This window comes from Lampetra fluviatilis, chromosome 19 (genome assembly GCF_964198595.1).
Source record: "Lampetra fluviatilis chromosome 19, kcLamFluv1.1, whole genome shotgun sequence".
Classification (NCBI taxonomy): Eukaryota; Metazoa; Chordata; class Hyperoartia; order Petromyzontiformes; family Petromyzontidae; genus Lampetra; species Lampetra fluviatilis.
The window spans coordinates 2788160-2813001 of NC_136293.1; the positions used below are offsets into that span (position 1 = coordinate 2788160).

At 48.8% G+C, this 24842-nt stretch overlaps 1 protein-coding gene across 1 annotated transcript in view; it reads right to left on the reverse strand.

Annotated features, from left to right (window-relative positions):
* Positions 1 to 24842, reverse strand: part of LOC144937491 (polycystin family receptor for egg jelly-like) — a 51663-nt gene that overhangs the window by 18698 nt on the left and 8123 nt on the right. Inside the window, exon 8 of the mRNA XM_078864738.1 lies at positions 12624 to 12680. Within this exon, the coding sequence (XP_078720864.1) occupies positions 12624 to 12680 (57 nt within the window). The remainder of the gene's footprint in view (positions 1 to 12623; positions 12681 to 24842) is intronic.

Below are 24842 nucleotides of genomic sequence, written 5' to 3' on the forward strand. Positions count from 1 at the left end.
GAAGCCTGAGTCATTCAAACTGGCAGATGAAGTAAAAACATTTGTGCCAGTGTCACTGAGGTACAACGTCAACAAGCCTCCGGGAAGCAACGAGGGCAGTACAGCATCTGCGGTCCAACAAGCCCCAAGGGCAGATGAGGCTGGGACAGCTCGCTTGACGTGGCAATGATTTGGAGAGGTGGTGAGGCAGCATGGCGGTAATTCTGGGTGTAGTCCGGGGGAAGCAACAGCAAGTTGGGGAGAAAAGAGAAACCGCACATTATTGATGGAGAGATTAGCATTAATTCTAGATTTGAAGCTTTCGTGACTGCAAACTTAGAATACAAGTCCTCCAGCCCAAGAGGGGGTCTGGAGCAGGTGACAATTACAGATGAAAGGTGGCCATCTTAGATTGTCTATGCAATTTTTTTCCTAGAAAATGAAAGCTTTATAACTATAACTTAAGTGAAATGCACGATTCCCCAAAGCATAATCAATACAATGAGCCGAAAGGAAAGGTAGCCAAGGGTGGCACCCATCTCTCCAGCACCAAGAGCTCTGTCAAGGGAAGGAAAATAAATGAGGGTTGAAGACAGCGACTGGAAGGCATGAGCAAAGGAATGGGCAGCGTACAGACTACACAATAAGCAGCTGTAGGCGCAGAGCAACACCAGCATCACCACAGACTGAGTCAGCAAATGTCTCCCATGATACAATGTCACACATGGGCCCCACTTCACATCCTGTAAGTGGCCCACAACTTGGATAGCTTTGAGACTCTCCAGAAACACGAGCCCCCCAGTAAATATCCTCAGATACTCATTCAGTGTTGCAAGTTTCCCAAAGGCGACATGACCATCTGGGGGAAAGAAGAAAAAAACGTCATTATCATTAACATATGCAAATCTAGTTTCACAGATATATAACGCAATACGTTGACTTTTATATGATTCAAGAAAGTAATATCAGTCTTAAAGATGGACCAGGACCACTTTATGTTGAAACAAACACAAACAGGAATAGTTTTACATCATAATAGTGGACAGCCCCACTGAAGGATCGTAACCTTATCGTGGTGGTCAGGTTTGCATGTTCCAATGACCCTCAGAGCTATCACGTGGAGTCTACTCCTGGTAGGGTTTCTCTTGGCAAACATATCTGGGGGGAGGTTCCAGACAAATAACGGTAAAAAAGGCCATTATGAATGGTTCTGAAATAGAAAAATTAGAGAACCTCGCCCGGATAAGGTATACTGAGACACCTCCCTGGAGCCAGGCATGGGGGTGGTGTTCACTGACAAAATCGTGGTGGCCGGGTGACCTACATAACCCAGTCGGGCCCAGCCCAATATGACTACGTGGTGCCGTCCTGTGGGTGAGGGGCGGGTGCGATTCCTGTATGGCAGGGAGTGGGATGATCTCAGATAGACTAGACCTTGGCAATAGACACCAGCAATTGGGATGTGGAATTTCACATCACTGGGGAGGGGAAGGAGCCAGAGCTAGTGGAAGAGGTGGAAAGGTATCGACTAGATATAGTCAGTCTCACCTCCACACACAACATTGGCACTGGAACCAAATTTTTTGATCAGGGGTGGTCTCTCTCTTGTTCCAGAGAAATCCCTAATGAGAGGCCCTGGGTGGGTGTAAGGATACTCACAAGCCCCCGGCTGAGTGCTGTTTAGTTGGAGTTTGTCCCAATATATGAGAAGGTTGCGTCAATGAAAATTCAGGTCACAGAAAGGAAAACTCTGACTGTTGCCTGTGCTTATGCACCAAACAGCAATTCAGAGTATTCGGCCTTCTTGGAAATGGTGGGTGTAATGCTCAATAGAGTGCCACCTATCGACTCCATAGTCTTACTGAGCGATTTCAATGCTCATGTGAGAAATGATGGAGATACCTGGAGACGCGTGATTGGGAGGAATGCCCCCCGTGATCTGAACCCGAACAGTGAGATGCTATGGAATTCTGCATTTGTCACGGGATGTCAATAACAAATATCATGTTCAAACACAAGAATGCTCATAAGTGTACTTGGTATCAGAGCATCTTGGGCCGGAGGTCAATAATTGTCTTTATAGTTGTATCATCGGATGTAAGGCTTCATGTTCTTGACAATCGGGTGAAGAGAGGGGCCAAGCTGTCAACTCATCACCACCTGGTGGTAAGTTGTATCCGACGTTTGGGGTAGTGAGCAGATGAACGTGGAAGGCCCAAACAAATAGTGCGGTTTTTCTGGGAACGTTTGGAGGAAGATCCACCGCAGAAAATGTTTAATTTCCACTCCCAGGACAACTTATCATACACTCCAGGGGAGGTCATGGATATTGCGTTTGAGTGGACAATGTTCCAGACCTCAATTGTCGATGCAGCTACGACAAGCTGTGGCTTGAATGCAGTTGGTGCCTGTCATGGCGGCGACCATAGGACCTGCTGGTAGACACCAGTGGTGAAGGAAGCTGTCAAGTTGAAGGAGGCTTCCTGAGTTATGCTCAGAAAACGGTTTGTCGACTCGATTTAGAAGTACCGGCTTTACAAAGAGGGTGGCAACGGTAGCAGTCGCTGAAGCAAAAGCCCAGGTATGGGGAGAGTTTGGTGAAGCCATGGAGAGGGACTACCTGGCAGCCTCAAATATGTTCTGGCAAACCATCCGATGCCTTAGAAGGGGTCGACGAGACGTGGCCCAGGCTGTTCTCAGTCAGGGTGGTGGAACATTGAACTCAACTAAGGAGATAGTCGAGAGGTGGAAGGAACACTTTGAGGAGCTCCTCAACCCGGTGGGCATGCCCTCCCCTATGGATGCAGCCTTGCAAACAGGTTGGGGGGTCGGATCCATCAAGGCTGCTTAAGTTACTGCGGCGGTTGAGGGCCTTCATAGCGGGAATGCTGCTGTGGTGGACAAAATTCGCCCAGAGTTGTTTTTCAAAGCACTGGACATTGCAGTAATGTCGTGGTTAACACGTCTCTTGAATGTTGCATGTAAGACAGGTACAGTACCTCTGGAATGGCAAACTGGGGTCGTGGTTCCCATTTTTAAGAAAGGGGACCAGAGGGTGTGCTCCAATTACAGAGGGATCACACTCCTCAGCGTCCCAGATAAAGCTTATACCAGATTCCTGGAGAGGAGGCTCCGCCCGGTGGTCGACCCTCAGATCAGGAGGAACAATGTGGATTTGTTGTCATGGTCATGGAACGATGGATAATCTATTTTTCCTCTCACAGATATGAGGGGTCGTGGAAGTATGCTTCTCCAGTCTACATCTGCTTTGTAGACTTGGAGAAGGCATATGATCATGTTCCCTGCAATGTCTTGTGGGAAGTGCTGCGGGAGTATGATGTACCGGTGCCGCTTGTGTGTGCTATCAGGTCCCTCTATTCCCGGAGTGAGAGCTATTTCCGTATTCTTGGTTTTAAATCAAGGTTGTTCGCTGTGGGTATTGGACACTGCCAAGGATGCATCTTGTCTCCACTCCTGTTTGTGATTTTCATGGACAGGCTATCAAGGAACTCTACCAGGCACGTCCCACTGGGCGAGGCCGACCCAGGACACGCTTCTGGGACTATGTCGCTCAACTGGCATGGGAACACATGGGAATTCTCCAGGAAGAGCTAGAGTCTGTCGCCAGGTAAAGGGAGGTCTGGGCTACTCTACTCAACATGGTGTCGCCGCAACCCTCACCAGGACAAACGGATTGAGAAATGAACAAATGATCGAACGAACGAAGTAGTGGTCAGCACCATAGACCATATATTGTTACACGTGGTAAAGCGAAATAAAAGTAACCATTTTAAAAGTTTTCTTTGGTTTTGGGCATGATGTAAGAATGTTGAGAGGTGGCTTTCAAAAGCACTCAAGAATTATAATCTTTATTTAGACTGCAGAAATCCAATTAACTGTGAAGCTCTTTTTCAGAGACGTCCAGTAGGGTACGACCATCTTGTGCCCGTTACCTGCCATCTGTAAAGACTCCACCTGACAGCCCCAGTCAGAGGTAAACATTGCGGTGCCCAAATGTCGACAATCACCATTTTAAATGTTTTTTTCGAGCAATGTTACTTTTATATACAGGGTTAACCAGGGATTTCTTTAAATTTGATACAAGGGGGATCTGGTCCCTGCTTCTCTCTACCCCATCGTGTATGCTAATAACTAAAATGTCACAATTGGCCCGTTTAGTATGATTCTCAGTCATGCCGCCCTGTCCCCTTATTGAATTTTCTGTGATCTTCAATTTACTTTTTTTAAGTGTATTCCCTAATTATCTGCATGCATTTAATGGCCTAACTCGCTGCCAATAGAAACACGAGACATGTTATTGATGTAACATAAACTCTGGTAGCCATTCCAGCTGTGTGGTGCTTCAAACCAAGTAGGACCATAGTAAAATGCTGAAAAAATTTAACTTTACTAAATTGTAAAATGTACACAATGGCGATGCACTGGCATGTTTTCAAAGCATGACGCATGGTTAATGAGATTCAAATATCAGAGGCCTGTAAGTGACGTTTTATCTACTCCTAAAATACATGCATCAGCACTACCAAACTGTAATTACTTGGTAGACTTCAATGTAATCATTTAATATATTTCACACAACCCCAACAGTGTATTATGACATCTTCAATTAAAAAGGAAGTAGCCAAACAAGGACTCTACTGAGTCTAATCTTAGTGTGGGTGTCTTTAATAAGTAAATATAAATACTCAAATCAATGTTGAAATCACTCATGGAAGACTTAATTTTTCAAAATATGAAAATAAATATCTGACTATGGGAATAAAAACAGAACTCAATATTCTTTCATAGTAATTAAGAGTATGTATTTGTACTTCTGTTTAACTTCTAAACAACAAAAAATAGTTCAGGTGCACATACCTTCTTCAATGACACGTACCTTGCACGTAGGCATAAAGGGTTTCCATTTGTGTTACGGTCACTTGAAAATACACTAAACATGTAGTTATCCTTAGCACAAAGCACAAGAGTTCCACTAAATTAATACATCTTTTAAAATACCCAAATTTTGTTTTAATTATTTTTCGAATATCATAAGCCGATAGGCACAGGTTTAGGAGAAACATTGAGATATAAGCAGCCGTGGTGAGGACAGACCACACGTCCCCGTTGTCGTGTATGGGAAATATCCGCATCTTGACGTGTGGGTTGACAGCACCTAAAACACGACATTTTTTGTTTTTTTATGAAAGGACAGTGAAATTGTTTTAAAAGATTGTACGCCTCTTCTTAACCTAATCTGTACTGTACCTGACATGTGTTTATATTTCAATATTGTGTAAATTCAAATATTACTGTTGGTGTTTGATGAATTTCATTTGAAAAGTCATCATCGGCAGCCATGATTAATCCACTGCTGAATGAATGTCTCCGCAAGCCATCGCTATGTCCCACGGTTTTGCGATGCAACAATTTATCAAACACCTGCACACGAGCTTCTTCGATTACTCTGTCTAAGTGGTGGACTGTCAGGTGTGAATGCATGTTAACAAACATTTTTATTTGTATTTGTACGTTCAATGCACTTTGAATATGATGATGGCTGACAAAAGTGGTTTTCACACTTTACACTTGCCCACACTATAATATTCACATAAAAAAGTCTGATCCAAGGAAAGCGTCATGTGTAACTCACCAGACGGAGAGAGAACCAGGTGCAATATCAGGTGACAGAGTAGGAGTGTGTTTGCGTTAAACAAAGTGAGTTCGGTGACCAGTTCTGCTGTGCGTGGGTCGATCCACAGATTCTCCTTCAAGTAGGCTACAGTGTTAGCTGCCTTTCCTGCATCGTTTTCTACTTCCACCAAGTAGCCACCTCCGCCAAATTGCCCTGAACAAAAAAATATTTCATAACGTTAAGCAAATGGGAATAAGTATGATGTTGATCTCTAATGTTACAAATAAGAATTATTTAAAACTGTTTAATTTCCTTTTAATTTATTACAATACTTTACCTGGAACATCTCTTAGGTTAGTCTTCATTTGCAAGGGCATCAATAGTACTTACTGACACTTTTAAGATACATTATTTAACATGCAAATGTGTGTTTATAGAGCATGGCATGCATAAATATGCGTCTAAATCGCAGTCCCAGTGTTCAATTTAACTCAGCAATGCAAACACAGGACAACCACCGTTCACTTAATCACATCTGTTGCTCACCAAGTAATTTCATAACTATTTCCTCATACAATAGTTAGGTTTTATGAAGTAAATACATTGATTCGTTTTCCTGTGGCCAACATTAAAATATTAGTTCAATGGACTTACCAAGAGTTCTTGAGAGGTCCATTTCTCCAAGATCCTGGTAGATCCAATATTGGTCTCCCTCTGATCGCCCTGTTATATTGGACATCACCCATGCCTCAAAATAGCTGTTCTTGTCTTCTTCAGGTGCAGTGTACTGACCATTTTGCAACATTTTCACATAGTTCATCTCACTTGGGGCTGCCACATATATCCATGCATAAACACGCAAAGTATACAGTTTATACACATTGTAAAAGACTGAACTTATTTCTTAGACCTTCTTTTTGTATTCATTTTGTTCTTTCCCTGCACCTCCGATTAGCACGGTTGGCTATATACAGTGCAAAAGAAGTTCAACATACATACAACAATACAATAGCATGTCAATCTCTTTTCCTTAGCCTTCTGGACCAATGTTTCCAATCGCGTTGTTTAACCAGGACTAAATGTACCCATCTGCTGCTGTGGAGCCATAAATCACCTGGCAAGGCCAATATGCTGAAACCTGCATGTTACTTACCGATGTGGGCAGAGCAGGCACCCCAGGGAGGTGCAGCTGAAGCATTTTTAACATCAGCACATATTCATAGTTGCTATCCCAGCCATATAAATGTAAATGTATGATTGGGGACAAAGCAACCTCGGTCTAGAGGTCCCTTTATTGGTGATGGACGGGCAAGTGGAATGTGAGAGACATTGTTTATGGATCGCGCTCTCTCTCTCAATACTAGGACCACCATTCCCTACACTTTGGACAAAGGGTTTTAGGTCAAGTCACTCCAAGTTGGAGGCCTGACTATGTGTTTTCCTAATGTATGAGGTTCAATGTTGATCGAATACATGGCAGTCCCCAGCAGAAGTATGAATATTCCCGCGCTTAAGCCCCTGGGGACGTCCCCTTTTCGCTGGGAGTAATTCAAAAGTTTATTGACAATGGGCGGTTGAGGAAGGCAGAGAGGGGTGGAATGGGAGAGCCGGGGTCACGTGATTGGTGATGGCAAATTCTACACAACCCCTCCACTATCGATAGCAAATCAGGGAGCTAGACCAGGAAGGGCGAGATACAGAGCATGAGCGGCACAGTCTGCTGGAGAGTGGACATGTGTGGACAAATGGGAAGGTGTAGAGTTCCGTGGAAACTCTCACCTTCTGGGTTCTAGTGCCACTATGCATGCACACCAGGTCGAGTTACCCAGAAAGTTCCTTTATGCCCAGCCAAACCAGAGGTGAGAGATTCAATGTTAAACAGTCTGTATCGTCTTGGTCTTAATATTGTCATTGGTACGTTGCGGGGGTGCAAGTGACCGTTGTGCTTAGGCAGGTAGCTAATATGAGAGGGCTCGGCCTGAATGAGATGCCCTCAGTTTAGAAAATCCTCCCTGCCACCAGCGAGGCGTGCACAAGGTCTTCACCCCGCGGAACCGTATAGTTCCATGGGAACTCTCACCTTGTGGGTTCCAGTGCCACCGCCCTGTGCACACTAAATCGAGTCACCCCAGAAAATTCCTCTATGCCCTGAGAAGCAGTCTCCCTGAGCCATGGGAAGGCTGTAAAACCTGGGGTGGAAGGGTTATTGGGGGTTGTCTGCGTGGGGCAAGGGGCCAGCTTTAGGCCGTGCCCATGCCACCTGCAGAGGGGCCACCGCCAAGTAATTTGTATCATGAACCAAGCCCTCCCCCCTCTTATCAGACGAGACCAGACGCGGCCAATTATAACCACGCCCCATGCAGCGAAAGGTCGCAAAAACGCGGGAAAAGTGCAGATTCGCTATCAGTGTGGCGCGAGGGGCCGATCTTAGGTTGTGTTCACACCACCCCTGTAGAGAGATGAACATATATCCATACCCACCCACAGATAATGGTATAGAGATATATAGCAACCATGGCAGCCGTTCACTAAAAGGTGACGGCGACGAGACCTGCACGCTTGTGTCAGGCTGCATGCACTTTGAGGCCACGTGAAGCATCAAAGGTTTGTTGTCAGAAAACTAAGCCAGTTTCTGGTTAAATATAGATACATGCACACACACACACACACACCCGTGTACGTGTAGATATATCCACCTACATGGCGACACTATCCAAACGATGATCACACGAGCACTTCCAACTCAACAAAGTGGGGGTGGAGTGTAAACCGCTGTGTGAGGTCGTGAGGTGTGGAATGATTGCCCAGCTGCTGAGGTGTGGGATGATGAACTCTGTTGCGCACGCTGGTGCACATGGAGGACGGGAGGATGTACCCTCCAGGAGGGCGTTGCTCGGAGGATGTACAGTGTTCTATACAGGGGACGAGGACACTGAGGAAGAGATGGAGACCTGCCAGAGGCAGGCCCGTTGAGTTCGCAGCCAGGCTCGGCGGCATGGTAGAGGGTTGCGCAATTCACCCCCGGAGGAGTTGCTAACGTAGACTAGCGATGATGGCACATGACTGCCTAGCAGAGGCAGGACCTGCCCCGGGCCAGCCCCACCATGTCGGCAAGGCCTCGGGTGGAGTCGGCCCACTAATTCCCCCACCCTGCTCGTGTAGACATGACACTGCTTTCTACTGCTGCCTTTGACACCATGGGCCACTTTTTACACTAGTAGCATCTCCAGAACCCTGTAGGCATTTGTAATAATTCTCTCCTGGTTCCACCATCACTTCGCAAACAGCTCCTTGTAAGTTTTTTTACAAGGAATCCCTGCGCTATGGTGTCCTGTAAGACTCCATTATTCGGTCCCCTACATTCAGATACTATTTAAATACATTTTAAAATATGTAGCACTAATTAACTTTGAGAGCCTTTGTCCATTTCGGTGACTGCACATTAATTATTTTGAATAAGATTTTGAATGAAGTCGATTGGGAATTGAAATTCACACAACAATTGACGTGAATATATCTCCAGAATAAATGTCCTTTTATTCTCCAACTACAACTCGAAATCTTTACGACAAGAAAATGTCACTCTCAGCTCTCAGCCCACGTGTCATAGCACACACGCGGCCGCCATTACTCCTACCTCTGAAACATTATAAATACATATTTACCTTTTTTGTATCTCAGTTGTCTCATTTGGACCACTCCAACAACAAGCACATTGGCGAGGACTGTATTGTGCAGAGTGCCACCACTGGCTGCCACGCTGCTACTGGAGGTGGCTTTCATGTGTGGCAAGAGTGAGCCGGACACCCAGTTCCAGTAACTGGCCACGTCAGCTGTCTTAAATAAATAACAACACAGCAATCGTCATCCACGTCTTTTGTTAAACTATTATATGGCTTTCAATAAAAAATCAAGCCAACAGCTAACCCATCCCTCGTTAAGAGTTATTCTAGGCAGCATGAGGCAATGATTACTATACTGTATTGACCATTCCCAACAAGAGCGAACCCCGTATACAGTCTTCTCATTGCTCTACTGTTGATTAAATAAAATGGCCATCTTGTTGAGGATTGGGGTCTGAACAAGGCTAAATAATGTATTTTTTCACAGCATGATGAGGTCATTTGACATGAAACGCATGTTGGGAGGACTGATTCCATGTTCACTATTAAAGATGTATCATTACAAGAATCGGTGAAGTGTAGCACCAAGTATCAACACGTAAAGCATTCCGCAATTTTCCCAAAGCAAACTGTCTTAAAACGAACACATTTACTATACATTTGCTTCGGAACGTTGTGTATTGTTAGCTGCCTCTCTGCTTACCTTTTCGAATTGCCTTGTAAATGTCTTCTCAATGTTATATTTAAAATAAATTGCACAACTTCCTGAATGTATGTATGCTGCGAATAGAAGCACTGTCAGGTACAGTGAAAGGAAAATCGTTCTTAGGTCAAAGCAGCTTTGCCACTTTGTGGGATGTGCAAAATTTGACGTCTCTGTTGGAGAGTGAAAACCAGAGTTTATTATCGTTATTAAAACATTCATCAGCTTCATTTACATATGACATAACTAAACATATCGTTGTTCCTCGTTACTTTAAAGGATATTCACAAATACACCTTATGGGAGGACCCCGGGGTCCCATAAGCCCCCGGCTCTCGCATAAACTGCGTTGTGATGTTATTTCATGTCTGTGGAAGGCGAACGATACGGCAATCTATTCCTCTTGACGAGCTCTACACTATGCGCTAATTAAAGTTTCAAAATCTGGCGGAAGAACTAGTGCAGAAATATTTCAACTTCCACCTCTGCAAAAACTTATCCTGCACTTCAGGGAAGGTCGTGGACATTGAGTTCGAGTGGATGATGTTCAGGACCTCAATTATGGATGCAGGTACAAAAAGCTGTGGCCTGAAGGCAGTTGGTGCCTGTCATGGTGACAACCCTAGAACCCGCTGGTGGACACGAGTGGTGAATGACGCTATCAAGTTGAAGAATGAGGCTTTCTGAGCTATGCTCGGAAAAAGGTCTTCCAACTCCATTGAGAGGTACCAGCTTGCCAAGAGGGTGGCAGCTGCGGCAGTTGCTGATGTGAAAGCCCGTGCATGGGAGGAGTTTGGAGAGGCCATGGAGAGGGACTACTGGGCAGCCTCAAATATGTTCTGGAAAACCATCCGATGTCTTAGGAGGGGTCGACGAAATGTGGCCCAGGCTGTATTCAGTAAGGGTGGCATAACATTCAACTCAACTAAGGAGATAGTCGAGAGGTGGAAGGAACACTTTGATGAGCGCCTCAACCCGGTGGACATGCCCTCCTCACAGGAGGCAGCCCTGATAACAGCTGGGGAGGTCAGATCCATCATGGCTGCTGAAGTCGCTGCGGCGGTCGAGGACTTTCACATCGGTAAAGCTGCTGGGGTGGACGAGATTCGTCCAGAGTTGTTGAAAACGCTGGACAGTGCAGTGTCGTGGTTAACATACCTTTTCCATGTTGCATTGAGGCGGGTACAGTTCCTCTGGATTAGCAAACTGGGGTCATGTTTCCCATTTTTGAAAAAGGAGACCAGAGGGCGTGCTCCAACTACAGAGGCATTACACTCCTGCTGGAGAGGAGGCTCCGCCCGGTGGTCGAGCCTCAGATTCAGGAAGAACAATGTGGATTCCGTCATCATCATGGAACAATGAACCAGATTTTTTCCTTCTCACAGATATTTGATGGGTCAGAAGGCATAAAACCGTGTGCTCCCGCAATGTCTTCTGAGAGGTGCTACGGAAGTATGATGTACTGATGCCACTTTTGTGCGCTATCCAATCCCTCTATTTCTGGAGTGAGAGCTGTGTCCGTGTTCCTGGTGTTAAATTACAATCGTTCACCATGGGTGTCAAACTCTGCCAATGGTGAGTCTTATCTGCACTCCTGCTTGTGATTTTCATGGACAGGATATCAAGGCGCAGCTGAGGTATGGAGAATATTAAGTACAGGGGCATGGAGGTGGAGTCGCTGCTTTTTGCAGATAACATCCTTTTTGCCTCATCAGTCTGTGATTTCCAGTACACACTTTAATGGTTTGATGCCTATTTCTTTTTGCCTCATCAGTCTGTGATTTCCAGTACACACTTGAATGGTTTGATGCCGATTATAAAGCGGCTGGGATGAGGAGCAGCAACTCAAAATCTGAGATCATGGTTCACTCCCACGAGCCAGTGGATTGTTCTCTCCAGGTGAGGGAGGAACAGCTGCCCTGAGTGGAGGAGTTTAAATACCTCAGAGTCTCTTTCATGATTGATGGTACGTGGGAGTGGGAGATCGGCCCGCGGATTGGTGCCGGCACTGTACCGTTCTATGCTAGTGAAACGGGAGCTGAGTTCTCGAATAAAGCTCTCTATTTACAGGCCGATCTACATTCCCACTCTTACCTATGGTCATGAACTTTTGGTAATGACCGAAATAATGATATCACGGGTATAAGGGGCTGAAATTAAGTTTCTCTGCTAGGTTGCTGGGCTCACTCTCTGTGATCGGGTGGGGAACTCCGTGATCTTGGAGAGCTTCCGAGTCAAGCCGCTGCTCTTCCGGATCAAGAGGAGCCAGTTGAGGTTGTTCTGGAACCTGGTAAGGATGCCCCCTGGTAGACTCCCCATGGAACTCGACCGAGCACGTCCCACTGGGTGAAAACCTCGGGGCCGGCCTAGGAAACCTTGGTGGGACTATGTCGCTCGGCTGGCCTGGGAATGCCTGGGAATTCTCCAGAAAGAGCTAAAGACGGTCACCAGGGAAAGGGAGGTCTGGACCTCCCTAATCAACATTCTGCCACTGCAACAATCACGAGGACAAGCGGATTGAGAAACGAACGGACTAAAACGTCTTTTAATTTCAAATAAAAATGCATAAAAACATGTCAATAACCACATCCTTACCTTTTACATGCACTACACTGTCTTGCTCTGCATTTGTATTGTTCATTATTTCATGATTTTCAGCATATGGCTTTAAAATTTCTTCTGCTTGACACTTAGTATTTCTCTTCCACAATAAACATTTTCCCATTGCGAACACAAGATTCTATAGTGTACACAACGCATACACAAGTCACATACGCACACTGGCAAAACTTCCAATCCATGATCTCTCTTTCCATGCAAACAATGAGCACAGTTGGCGACATACAGTGCAAAAGAAGTTCAATATACATAAAGGACGGAGTCTATATAAATTCAACAATTCAGGCACCTATACCATGAATACAAAACCTTACACAATGCTGTTGTCAGATGGCTGAATAGTGTGAAAGTCAAGTTATCCGGACTCCTCTCTTTTTTATTGAGATTTTTTTAATGGTACAAAAGTGAAATATTCACCTCAAGCAGAATATTTAAAACTGGTTTAACACTGATTGTGAAACTAAACGGCACTTTTAACATGTATACTTTAAATACACCAGTTAAATGATATAAGTTCAGATCCATAGATGACAGACAGCACATGTGTAATGATAATAGAGTCAACCTATGGTGTGAGTGGACTAGTGGCCACGGGAGGTAATGACAGGGGAATCAGCCTACAGTGCGAATGGACTAGTGGCAACGGGAGGTAATGACAGGGAAGATAGCTTGCAGTACGAAGAGACTGGTGGCTACGGGAATGATCGAGAATAGGAGCGTGGCCAGGTGACGGAAGAGGATAGTAGAGGCTGCTGGGAGAGCGAGCAGTTTAGAACAAGCGAGAAGGTTTGAGAATTGGGGCGTGGCCTCAGACCGTATATAAGGGAGATGCGCGGGAGACTCGCGGCTGTTGCAGTGGGGTCTACGCCTGCTCAAGTAAACATGTCTTCAATAAAAGAAACCATCTCAAGAATGTGTCAAGTCGTCATTACACATGTATTTATCCTATAACCTATATGATTTGAACAAATACGTTTTATATAAGCAACAACAACAACCACCATTCACCACTAAGTGGCAGCGACATCACCAAGAAGCCTGTGCAGGAGGTCACAGGACAGACCTAAAGGCCATTGGTTGGCTGACTGAAATGACTGGCCGATGCACTATCTGTGCCCCCTCCTGTGCCAACTTGTTGTGAGCGTCACTCCTCTGCCCTCCGTTGTTGCTGGAGGTCAACTGCCTCCAACTGTCCGGTAGTGCCCTTCACGAGCCTTCTCCACAAAGGCTGATCTTGATATTGCTGGTACCAGTCATCTGCAAGTCCACTCAGCTCCACATCCTCTTGTACCACATCATTTCCATATCTTCTCTAGCCCATGCTGCGTCTATTTAGCGCCCTTTATTTGGCTGAACAAAAGCTGTTTAGGCATGCGGTGGCTGGGTATGTGGGCTATATGACCCCGCCATCGCAGACCTTGCCTGCCGGAGGAGTTCACCAATGGGACTTTGTCCAGATCTTTCAAGAATTGTGAGCTCACACAATCGAGCATGCCAGCCTAAATGTTTCTAACCGGCGAAAACGTTCCATTAGAGGGGGTCAATGTTTCACAAGCATAGAGAAGGGAGGGCATAACTGTGGCCAAAAAGACCCGAAGCTTTGTGTGGAGCTGCGTTATGCAGCCGATGAAAAAATAATGCTGCTCGACTCATTGAGAGTGAGACCTCTGCTGTCAAACAGGAGCTGGTCATAAGCATACTGCCCAGGTATGGAAAACTCTCCACTATCTCCACAACTGCCCCATCACCAATGCTGAGTTGATGGGGTGGAGTGTGTGATGACACAAAATACGCAGGCAGATGCTTAGTTTTGGTGTGGCTGATGGTAGGGGCTAACCTCTTAGCGGCACGCTCCAGGTCTAGCAGCAGCACCTCCAACTTCTCCTCTGAATGAGCAGCAGTTACCAGATCATCAGCATACATAACATGGTTGACCAATATGGAGCCATCCCTCAACTCCACTCAAGCATTGATCAGCCTCCATTGTATCTGTACTATATGGAGATTATTCCGGTACAGCCGTGGAAGGCTTCTCGAACTATGTGGTCAAAAAAGATGATAAAAAATGTGGGAGCCAGAAGACACCCCTGCCACACCACAAGGTGAGGGAAAGGCTCCGACTCCCGGTGAAGTAACTTTATCCAGGTCTGCCCACCATCATGAAGGTCCTTAAAGATTTTGAGCAGACTCAGGGACTTCAAAAGTACAAAGAACAACCCAGAGCCTATAACTATTGATGGTATCATAGGCCTTGAGCAGGTAAATTAAGCAGAGACGTAGGTTCCCTATACCTCTGCTGTATTGGGGCTTCTTGAAGAGGGGGGGCATCAGGGCATCCTTTCAATCCTGCGGAACCCATCCATTGGTCCAGAATGTTATTGTGATGCCATATAGGGCAGTCTGCACAAAAACGCCACCCTCCCTCAACATTTCGCTTGGGAGATCATCTCTGCCTGGCACTTTCCATGGTCTCCTACTCTGGATCGCCTTCAGTACTTCCTCATAAGATAGCACTTCAGCCAACCACTCACCACTTTACTCAATGATGTTTTCCAGGCCGAGTGATTTCTCCTCCCCCAAGACCTCACAGAAATGATCAGCACATCTGCAAACTTGTTTCTGGGCGTCGGAGATCGGATCACCTTTCTTTCCCCTAAAAATGGTGATAGGTGTGGCGCCTCAAGCTACTTTTTAATGGAGTGAAATGGTGATTTGTGATCACGGGCTACTGAGGCAGACTCCATCTCCTCAACAACCCCCGACCAGCACTCATCCTTGCTTCACTGCATGGCTCTCTGAACCTCCGAGCGAAGGCTGTGGTAAGCCTCCTCATTTTCCGACATGGGATGCTGTAGTTGTTGGGAGTGGGCCTGTCGCTTTTTATCACCCAGCCTGAACACCTCATCCATCAACCAGGGTCTCTGTGGAGGTTTAGACCATGTGTAATAAAGGTCTCCGTCTCTGTCTTTATTTTTGTTATGCCGCTCACACTCCGCCGGTCCCGACTGTGGACCGGCTGTTCCACTGGCGCGCCCCGCGCGCCCTTTCCGTCAGTTGCACTCCCGCACACCACTGGCTGGCGGTGTGCTTGGAGCCGTCTCCAGCCACGTGGCCGATGGCGCTGGAGACCTTCCACGGCTCGACGTGGTCCCACTTCGAGTCTATGCCAACTGCCACGAGCCTCTTCCGGATCCCCCTTATATTTCCCTCCCTCGTCATCCCGTCTCCGCCTTCCACCACGCCCTTTCCGAACCTTCCAGATCACGCCCTTCACTTAGAGCCCCTCCCGGCTCCGCCCCTCGGCTCCACCCCTGATTATCCGGGCATCCGATTGGGCCAGAGGTGGGCGGCGGACCTCCCCATACGCCCACCTTCAAGTTCAAGTTTATTTATTAGGTATAGCCCTGTGAGCCATTCGGCTCTTGAATCGGATGCAACAGCAACAAACAAAAAACAAAAACATGAACAAAAAACATCTTAAAGTGAATATGTGACTAAGTGCAAACAGAAAATCCAAGAAAATACAGCAAAATATTGCTGTGTGCAAAAATCCCAGTGGGATGCAAGTCAAACAACAACAACCATAAGACAACTTAGATTAAGGCCATGAGTCTAACTCTGTACTACAACAAACAAACATGGCTAAACCACGATTTAAAGCTTTCGTGACTGCAGGGATTCATCTTCTTGGTTCTTTCGGTAAAGTCACGTAGAAAACCAGGTCCGTCGAGGCGACAGAGTCTGACTCTGTCGCCTCAACGGACCTGGTTTTCACCTGAGGACGGCTGCTTGCGTTGTGGCCGAAACGTCGTGAGAATAATTTTATTATGTTTTATTTGTATTATTTTATTACTTCCCTTCTACCTGGTTTTCAGAGTCAGACTCTGTCGCCTCGACGAACCTGGTTTTCACCTGAGGACGGCTGCTTGCGTTGTGGCCGAAACGTCGTGAGAATAATTTTATTATGTTTTATTTTTATTATTTTATTACTTCCCTTCTACGTGACTTTATCGAAAGAACCAAGAAGATGAATCCCTGCAGTCACGAAAGCTTTAAATCGAAATGTGACGGAATTTTCACAATAAATGGCATAAACATGTACTACCAAAACGTTGCAGCCATAGCTGGCTGCATGAGCCACTCCACAACAGCAGGAGCATCAATATGAGTATTATAATTTTTCAATGCACCTTTAAGATCAGCACACTAAATCAAAACACAGGTCATACTTTGTAGTGATCATCCGAAGCGAAACATTTTATTTTAGGCCACTGAATAGCACTGGCAGATAGGGGTGTACAACTCCTCTAGAGCAGTTTTGAGTGAAGATCTCATAGGTAGTGACTCAAGTTTCAATTTATTGGCAACAGCATTCCAGACCCTGGGGGCATCAATAGCAAAGGCCCTTCCTCCAGTATATGTACGGCAATAGGGAATGTTAAGCTGGTAAATGAGTGTAGACCTTAGGTCAAAGTGTTCTTTGAAACAGAGATGAGGTCCAGCAGGTAATCTGCGGATTTTTTTGCAAGTACATCATGAATAAATAAGATCTGGTGCACAAGCTGTCGAACATTCTCCGGGCCGTCCGATTGGCCCAGAGCTGAGTGGCGAAACCTCGCTTACGTTCGCATTACACATGTGTAGTGGTGATACGCGCTGGGGTAGCGATCAGGTGCCAGCGCGTTGTGATTGGATGTGTGTGTGGTGACGCGCGCTGACGGTGAGGGATCAGGGGTCAGCGCGGGATCGTGGGTTGTGTGGTGCTGATTGGCTGGGTGACGTGCTGGTGTGGGAGTGATCGGGTGGCAGCGCGGCGTGATTGGTTGGTGAGTGGAAACACGCGTTGGGGAAAAGAGGATCGTAGAGATAGCGCGTTGTGATTGGTTCACTAACAAGCGATGCTCGCATCGAGGTCCGCATCCGCTCCGTCTCCCGGGAGGAGGGACTATATAAGGTGATGCGCACAGGCGCACGGGGAAAGTGTAACCAGCGAAGACTGAAGACGGGAGGAAGAGACAGGGCCCTGCGGTACCTAGTCCCGCTGTCCTGTGAGGACCGGGACTCTGTGTAACCCAGAGGCGGAGTGTAGGGTGAGCATGCAGTGTCAGCATGCAGAGTGTGTAGCCGGGGCCTAGAGTCTACACGAGACGAGTGATGTGGGTGTAGCCAGAGGCGTAGGGTCTACACGAGACGAGTCTACACGAGAAGAGTCTACACGAGACGAGTGATGTGTGTGTAGCCAGAGGCATAGGGTCTACACGAGAAGAGTCTACACGAGAAGAGTCTACACGAGACGAGTGATGTGTGTGTAGCCAGAGGCATAGGGTCTACACGAGGCGAGTCTACACGAGACGAGTGAGGCGTGTGTAGCCAGAGGCCTGGAGTCTACACGAGACGAGTGAGGCGTGTGTAGCCAGAGGCCTGGAGTCTACACGAGTCCAGTACAGTGTGTTATAAGAAGAATAGAGGTTACGAGTTGTACCGGTGTCTGGTGACCGTACTCGGAAGAATAGAGACTACACGTTGTATCGAGATAAGCGAAGATTTAATAAAAGAAGTGTGTTACCCGTCAAGGAGTTTCCTGCCGTCATTTCCAATACTTCACATGTACCCAAAGCATCAATTGCAGCATCATGAGCCACAGTCCGAAACCTCGCCCATTTCCCCTCGGCATCAGGAGGGGGTGGGGGCGATGCCAACCCCAGCTGCAAACGATGATGAAATTCTCACTTGCAACATTCATCAGCTAGCTGAGAACAGGCCACTGTGGAGTTGAATGGGGTCCTAGAAAGGCGCATCTTGCAGGTGACAATGGGCAGATCAGCTCAACGATAGAGTCTGGTGTCAAGGACATGGGCCTGCATCCGCTGTTCTGTCACTATATAGTCCAGAAGATGTTTTTTGGTTGGACCCGGCATGCATCCATGATGTTGTGTGGATGCACCAATGGCGGAACATTTTGACTTCCAATCACTCCAGCCCAGGTGCCAGCATCATGACCCACTGGGGCATTTAAGTCACCCAACAGGATGACTCTATCCCAATGGGACATTTTAGCGAGCACCTGTGGCAGGAGGTCATAGAAGGCATCTGACTCATCGGCCTTGCCTGCATCCCTTTCACTGATGTTCATCAACCACCACCACTTCTTGCCTCTGGTTGATGGGGAGATGAGTCCAGAGTAGCCTGGGGCTTACAGGTTCCCACATCTCACTGCCACGCTCCCACGCCCTCTTCATTCTTTTGTTCAGAAGAAGAACCACTTCCTGTTGTCTGGCAGTCTCCTGCCCCGAGTAGAGGACTGTCTACCCGTTATGGTGACTGGAGCCAGAGCCAGAGCCAGTCCACCGGACCTCCTGAATACTGCAGAAATTCAGGCTTTAACAATCCAACTCTTGACAAAGAAGTGGCAGCGTCTTCTCCACAGTGAGCGTTCAAACATTTCAATTGGCCACTTGCAGTGGTTTTTGCCGTTTTTGGAAGACCCCAACAGTAAGGATTCAGTCTCCTGGCTCCGCCAAATGGGGATTTACCAGAAAATATCATGGACGCCTGTCCCACCGGGTTTTCGGGAACAAGCTTAGTTTGATAGCTTGCACTAGTTTAGTTGTAGTTGAATTGAAGGTCAAGGGTTTACCAGCCCCTCACATCTGTCCAGAGCTCCCATTTGGTCACTGTGGTGGCAATAAGCACCATGAGGGGTATAACCGATTGGAACTGGCCTTCCTTCCAAGGCATTGCTCACACCCACTACAGCGTTACCATCTGGCACCACCGATGAGGTAGGTGTTGTCTTTGCTGGCCTTTGTCTTTGTCTTTCTATAAGCAGGAACATACCTGTGTAATGTGAGGATATATCCGGCTCACTGACGTATCACAACTCGTCATGATGATTGGCTCTGCCGGTCCTGGTCTATAGCCAATGGGGGGAAGCCTAGGGGCGTGGCCCTGATGTAATGAAAATGTGACAGCCGTAAGTAGAGGATTGGTTCTGCTGGCTTTGGCCACATCCAATCGGGAGATGAGTCAGGGGCGCGGTCCCGGGAGCCTACGAGTGAGCCTGGAATATTCCATGGAGGCTAACCAGGATTGGTGGAAACATACCACGTGACCCGGGTATTAAATAGGGTTGGAGACGAACGACACGTCATCAGAACGGGAACGAATGGAGGAAGGGGTCACGCGTGAGCGGGGCTCCGGGTTGCCACGTGGTGGCGCGTCTCTCTCTCTCTCTATCCATCTCACGCTGCTGACAGGCAGCGTGAAGGAAAGCTGTAATGCAAAGTGAATAAAAGACCGGATTCCAGAAGTCGCCTCAACGACCTTTATTACATTGGTGTCAGAAGTATCTCTTGAGACCGTTTGGACAATTCCTCTAAAATGTCCAAGCACCTCAAGAAGAGAAACCCACCGGACCCTTCGTGGGAGGAAGAGGTTGAGGCGGATGAGGACGAGCTGCTGGGAGCTGCGGGTCCTCTGCCTCCGGCTGCTGCTCTCCCCGACGCCGCTCATCGCCGACAGGCTAGCGAAGTGACGTCTTCGACTGCGGACGAGGGGTGGCGTCGACTGGCGGAGCAGATTTAATCGCTCCGTGCGATTTTGCTAAATCTTGTGACGGTGGTCGCATCTTCAGCGGCCCTCGGCCGGCTGCGTGGAATTCAACCAAGGGCCGATGATCAGGATTTTCAGCGGGAAACGACGTCTGCCATTGCTCCTGCCGCGGAGGGAGAGGCCTCCATCTTGGGCGGGGCTGCTGCAATGAAGCCGCCGGACGCCATCTTGGGAGGGGCTGCCGACACGCGGCCACCGGACGCCATCTTGAGCGGGCCTGCTGCCACGCGGCCGCCGGACGCCATTTTGACGGAGCCGCAAAATACGTGGGGAGCGGGATTGGAGATGCTCGAGGCGTCGGACATTCACCGCGGACATCGCCTTCCTCAAATTAAGGAATTTGTCGCCGGGGCGATTGGAGTGCATTCACGTGGCGGTTCGAGTCAGCCTTTCGGTCGGTGCGATGGATGGAGGCGGAGGCACTGGAGGCTCTGCCCACGCTGTTAGATGATGTCTCCTTGGCGGTCTTCCGATCCATCCCGGCGAGCAAGAAGAAAACGCTGAGTGACGCTTTCACGGAAATGGCGGAGTTCTACGAACCGCCAACGGCGGCTACCAGAAAATTTATGTTACGTCGTCGAGGACCAGAGGAATCTCCCTTGGCTTACCGAGGGGCGCTGTTAGCGCTTGCCATGGCCGCCTACCCCGACTCGTCAGCTGATCTCCTGGATCCTCTCATCCTTTCCAGAATGATTGAGCTGGCCCAGGAACTGAACATCTCGTTGCCGGTGTGCGGCCACGAACCGCTTACGCCTCGATGGGTGGCGCGCTGCTTGGACGCCAAATTCAACCTTAAACGCTGGGATCAGATGGCGGCATGGACGGGGAATCCTGAAATAGATGGTCCACCGTTGGGGTGGTCTCCATGTCGGGTCGTCCACGGCTCCAATGACTCCAGCGACGACGAGGTGATGGCTGCTGTTCCTCGCTGGGTCCCGAAACGCCGTCCGCGCGAGCAGCGTAATGGGGCCGGACGACCACGTGCAGGGACCAGGACGAGCGACCGCCGGGAGACGGCGGCCACGTGTTTTAAGCGTGGCCGACGAGGCCACCCGGCAGATCTTGTCACATCACCCATCCACTCGCACACATGTTTGCACTCCGGACGGTAATTGTGGTACACCTGTATCGATGCCGCACTCTGCGACATAATGGAAAAAATTGGCCCGTAGGGTGGTAGCAACCGCGTCGGGGTCCTCGACGGTACGGGGTACCATCGATGGGATCGGTGTTCGTATTTTGGTGGACACTGGCGCGTCTGCTACCATCATTTCCGATGTTATTTTTCATCTCCTCATCTCCTGTCCATTCCTACGTCACGGATCCGACCGGCTAATGACGCGTGCGTTGCTGCTAATGGGGGTAGCATGGGTATGCTATAGGGAATATCACCGCGGAGGGACCAGTTTTGATCTCACGTTCACTGGCCGTCCCATGCCTATTGGGCACCGATTTCTTGCGCCGCATGCCAGTTAAAATACTCGTCGACCAAGGTTGCTTGGAAATGCCAGGGGGCCATAGGATGTCGTTCCTGCCGTCCCTGCTGGGCCGTTCGCCCCCAGGTAATGCTGTTAACGCGATTGTTGCTGCCACGGTGGAGGTACCATCAGGCTCGCAAATGCTTGTTCCGCTGCGTTACCGAAAGCGTTTGGAAGCTGCGGACGGTGCGACGGGTGTGCTGTTGTCCCCGTCAAATTCTGTGGCAAAATCCTTTTCCCTAGTAGCGGCTCAAACTATCGTTCGGCCTGGTCAGGCCCCGTTTATACAAGTGTTAAATGGGGGCCCGGACCGGGTCGTCGTCCCGGCTGGCTCGGTATTGGCTCACGCCACTACCGATTTCACCAGCTTTGAGGGTGAACCACCAACAAAAATGACCGCTGGCGGGCCACGATACGATCGTTCAGACGATCGATGGATCGCAGATTTGTGCGGGGAAAATACATCTTTGTCGCCCACGCAGCGGAACGCCTTGCATTCATTATTATTGGAGTACACTGACGTTTTCAGTAAAAACTATTTGGATCTGGGCCATACCTCGCTCTTGTCGCACCATATCGACACCGGTGTGGCGGGACCGATTTGTATGCACCCGCATCGCATGAGCCCTGCTGAAAGGGAACACATGCGTGGCGCGGTGGACGACATGTTAGCGGCCGATATAATTTCGTCGTCCAACAGTTCTTGGGGCGTGCCGGTGGTGCTGGTTAAGAAAAAGAATGGTGGGACGAGGTTTTGTGTGGATTTCCGCCGATTGAATAAGATATCCGTGGCGGACGCATACCCCTTGCCACGGATGGACGACTCGTTGGACGCTTTGTCAGGGGCAAATTTTTTCTCCACCCTCGACCTGTCGTCTGGGTTTTGGCAGCTTCCCCTCGATGACGCGTCCAAACGAAAAACGGCGTTCCGCACGCCACAAGGCTTCTTTGAGTTTAACCGCTTACCTATGGGCTTGAATGCGGCACCAGCGACGTTCCAATGCCTGATGGAACTGGTGCTAGCGGGGCTGCAGTGGGAAACGTGTCTCATATATTTGGACGATATCATCGTATTCAGCCGCACGTTCGAAGAACACCTCCAACGACTGGAGACTGTCTTTCAGAGGATGCGCTCGGCTTACCTAAAATTTAAACCAAAGAAGTGCCACCTTTTGCAGCGGTCCATCCGCTACTTGGGACACATCGTCAGCTCTGGCTGTGTGTCCACGGACCCTCAGAAAACGGCGTGTGTCCAAGAGTGGCCCACGCCCACTTCGGTGGGCGACGTATGGCGGTTTATTGGGTTCGCATCCTACTATTGCCGTTTTGTTAAGAACTTCGCGACGCTGGCTAAGCCGCTGCATGTTCTGATGGGGAAAAATCAGAGATTTAAATGGGGCCCGGAAGAGGAGCGCTCTTTTCAATCTCTTTGGGATCATTTGGCCACCGCGCCGACGCTCGACTACCCGAACTTTTCCCAGCCATTCATCCTTGACACGGATGCTAGCGATATCGGCATAGGCGCCGTTTTGTCGCAGCGGAAAGACGGGGTCGAGCGAGTGGTGGCATACGGCAGTAGGGTTCTGTCCCCTGCCGAGACGCGATATTGCGTGACGTGACGAGAACTGCTAGCTATCGTACATTTTGTTCGCCAGTAGCGGCCGTACCTGTATGGACGGAAATTCCTCATGCGCACTGACCACGCTGCCTTGCAATATTCTTTGAAATTGGAACAACCGTCCGGTCAATTGGCTCGGTGGTTGGAATCGTTACAGGAATTTTCCTTCAATATCACGTACCGCAAGGGTACTCGCCATGCCAACGCGGACGCGTTGGGTATGCACCACTGTGCGGCGCTGCCTACCTCGCCCTGTCCGGTTATGGGGGCGTTGTCGAACGATGAAGCTCAGGATGTGCCCGTTGGCACCGACGATACGCTGCATTTGCCGCACTCGGTGTGGCTACGTGAGCAGGAGGCTGATGCCTCTCTGGCTCCACTGCGGGAACTGATCGGGAAACCGAGATCTCATTTGGCTGGATGGAAATGGCAGATGTTTCAGGGCCAGGCGGGATTGCTGATGTGTACGGATGGATTATCTGACCGTTCACGCCTGGTTGTGCCGACATCCGTGCGTCACGATCTAGTCCGCGCTCTGCATGCCGACAAGCTGATGCACCTCGGCGTGCAGAAAACATTGGCCGCATTGCAACAGGATTTCTTTTGGCCCGGCATGACTGCAGACGTCAAAAACTTTATCCGGTCATGCCATGATTGTGCAAGGCGGAAACCACCTCGTCAAAATTATATCCCACCACTACGTTCGATCGAGGTGTCACGTATTAATGAGCTAGTTGCTCTGGACATCCTGGGCCCGTTCCCTCCATCGGCTAGGGGAAATAAATACCTCTTGGTCGGGGTCGAATATTTTTCTCGCTGGCCTATGCCTGGCCTTTGCCTGACCAAACGGCCTCGCCCATCACCGACGCTTTCATGAATGGTTACATCATGGATAAAGGAGCACCCGCATGGCTGCTCACGGATCAAGGACGTAACTTCTCCTCCAAATTGCTCAAAGACGTATGCTCTGCGTTGGGTACAAAGAAAATTCGCACTTCCCCTTACCATCCGCAAATGGATGGCATGGTGGAACGATTTAAGCGCACCCTTTCGGAACTTGCACATACCGGGCGTCCTGGCGGCATACCGCATGGTTCCGCACGCGTCCACAGGATATTCGCCATTTTTCCTGATGTATGGCCGTGAGAATGTACCCCCGATTGATGTGCAACTGGATGCAGGGGGGAAACAACCGTCCCCTTCCTTGCCTGATCACGTGCGGGACTCGCTTAAATGGGTTACGGAGGCGTGAGAGGCCGCCAGATGTGCGACGGCCCGTATGCAGGCAAGGAACGAGAGGTATGCACGTCCATCGCGAACTGACATGCCTTGGTCGGTGAGCGATATGGCATGGCTCCATTGCCCTCAGGTGCTAGTGGGTACGTCCCCTAAACTGCACAAGCCTTGGCGGGGGCCTGTGAGGCTGGTGGACATTCGGAATCCCCAGAGTGTTCGCATCCAGTACGGCCAACGTCATTGATATGTCAATTCGTCGCGGCTCAAGCCCTACGTTGACCTGCGTGCTGGCCCTTCATCTCCACTTGTTGACCTGCCGGGGTCTGGCGTGCTGAATGTG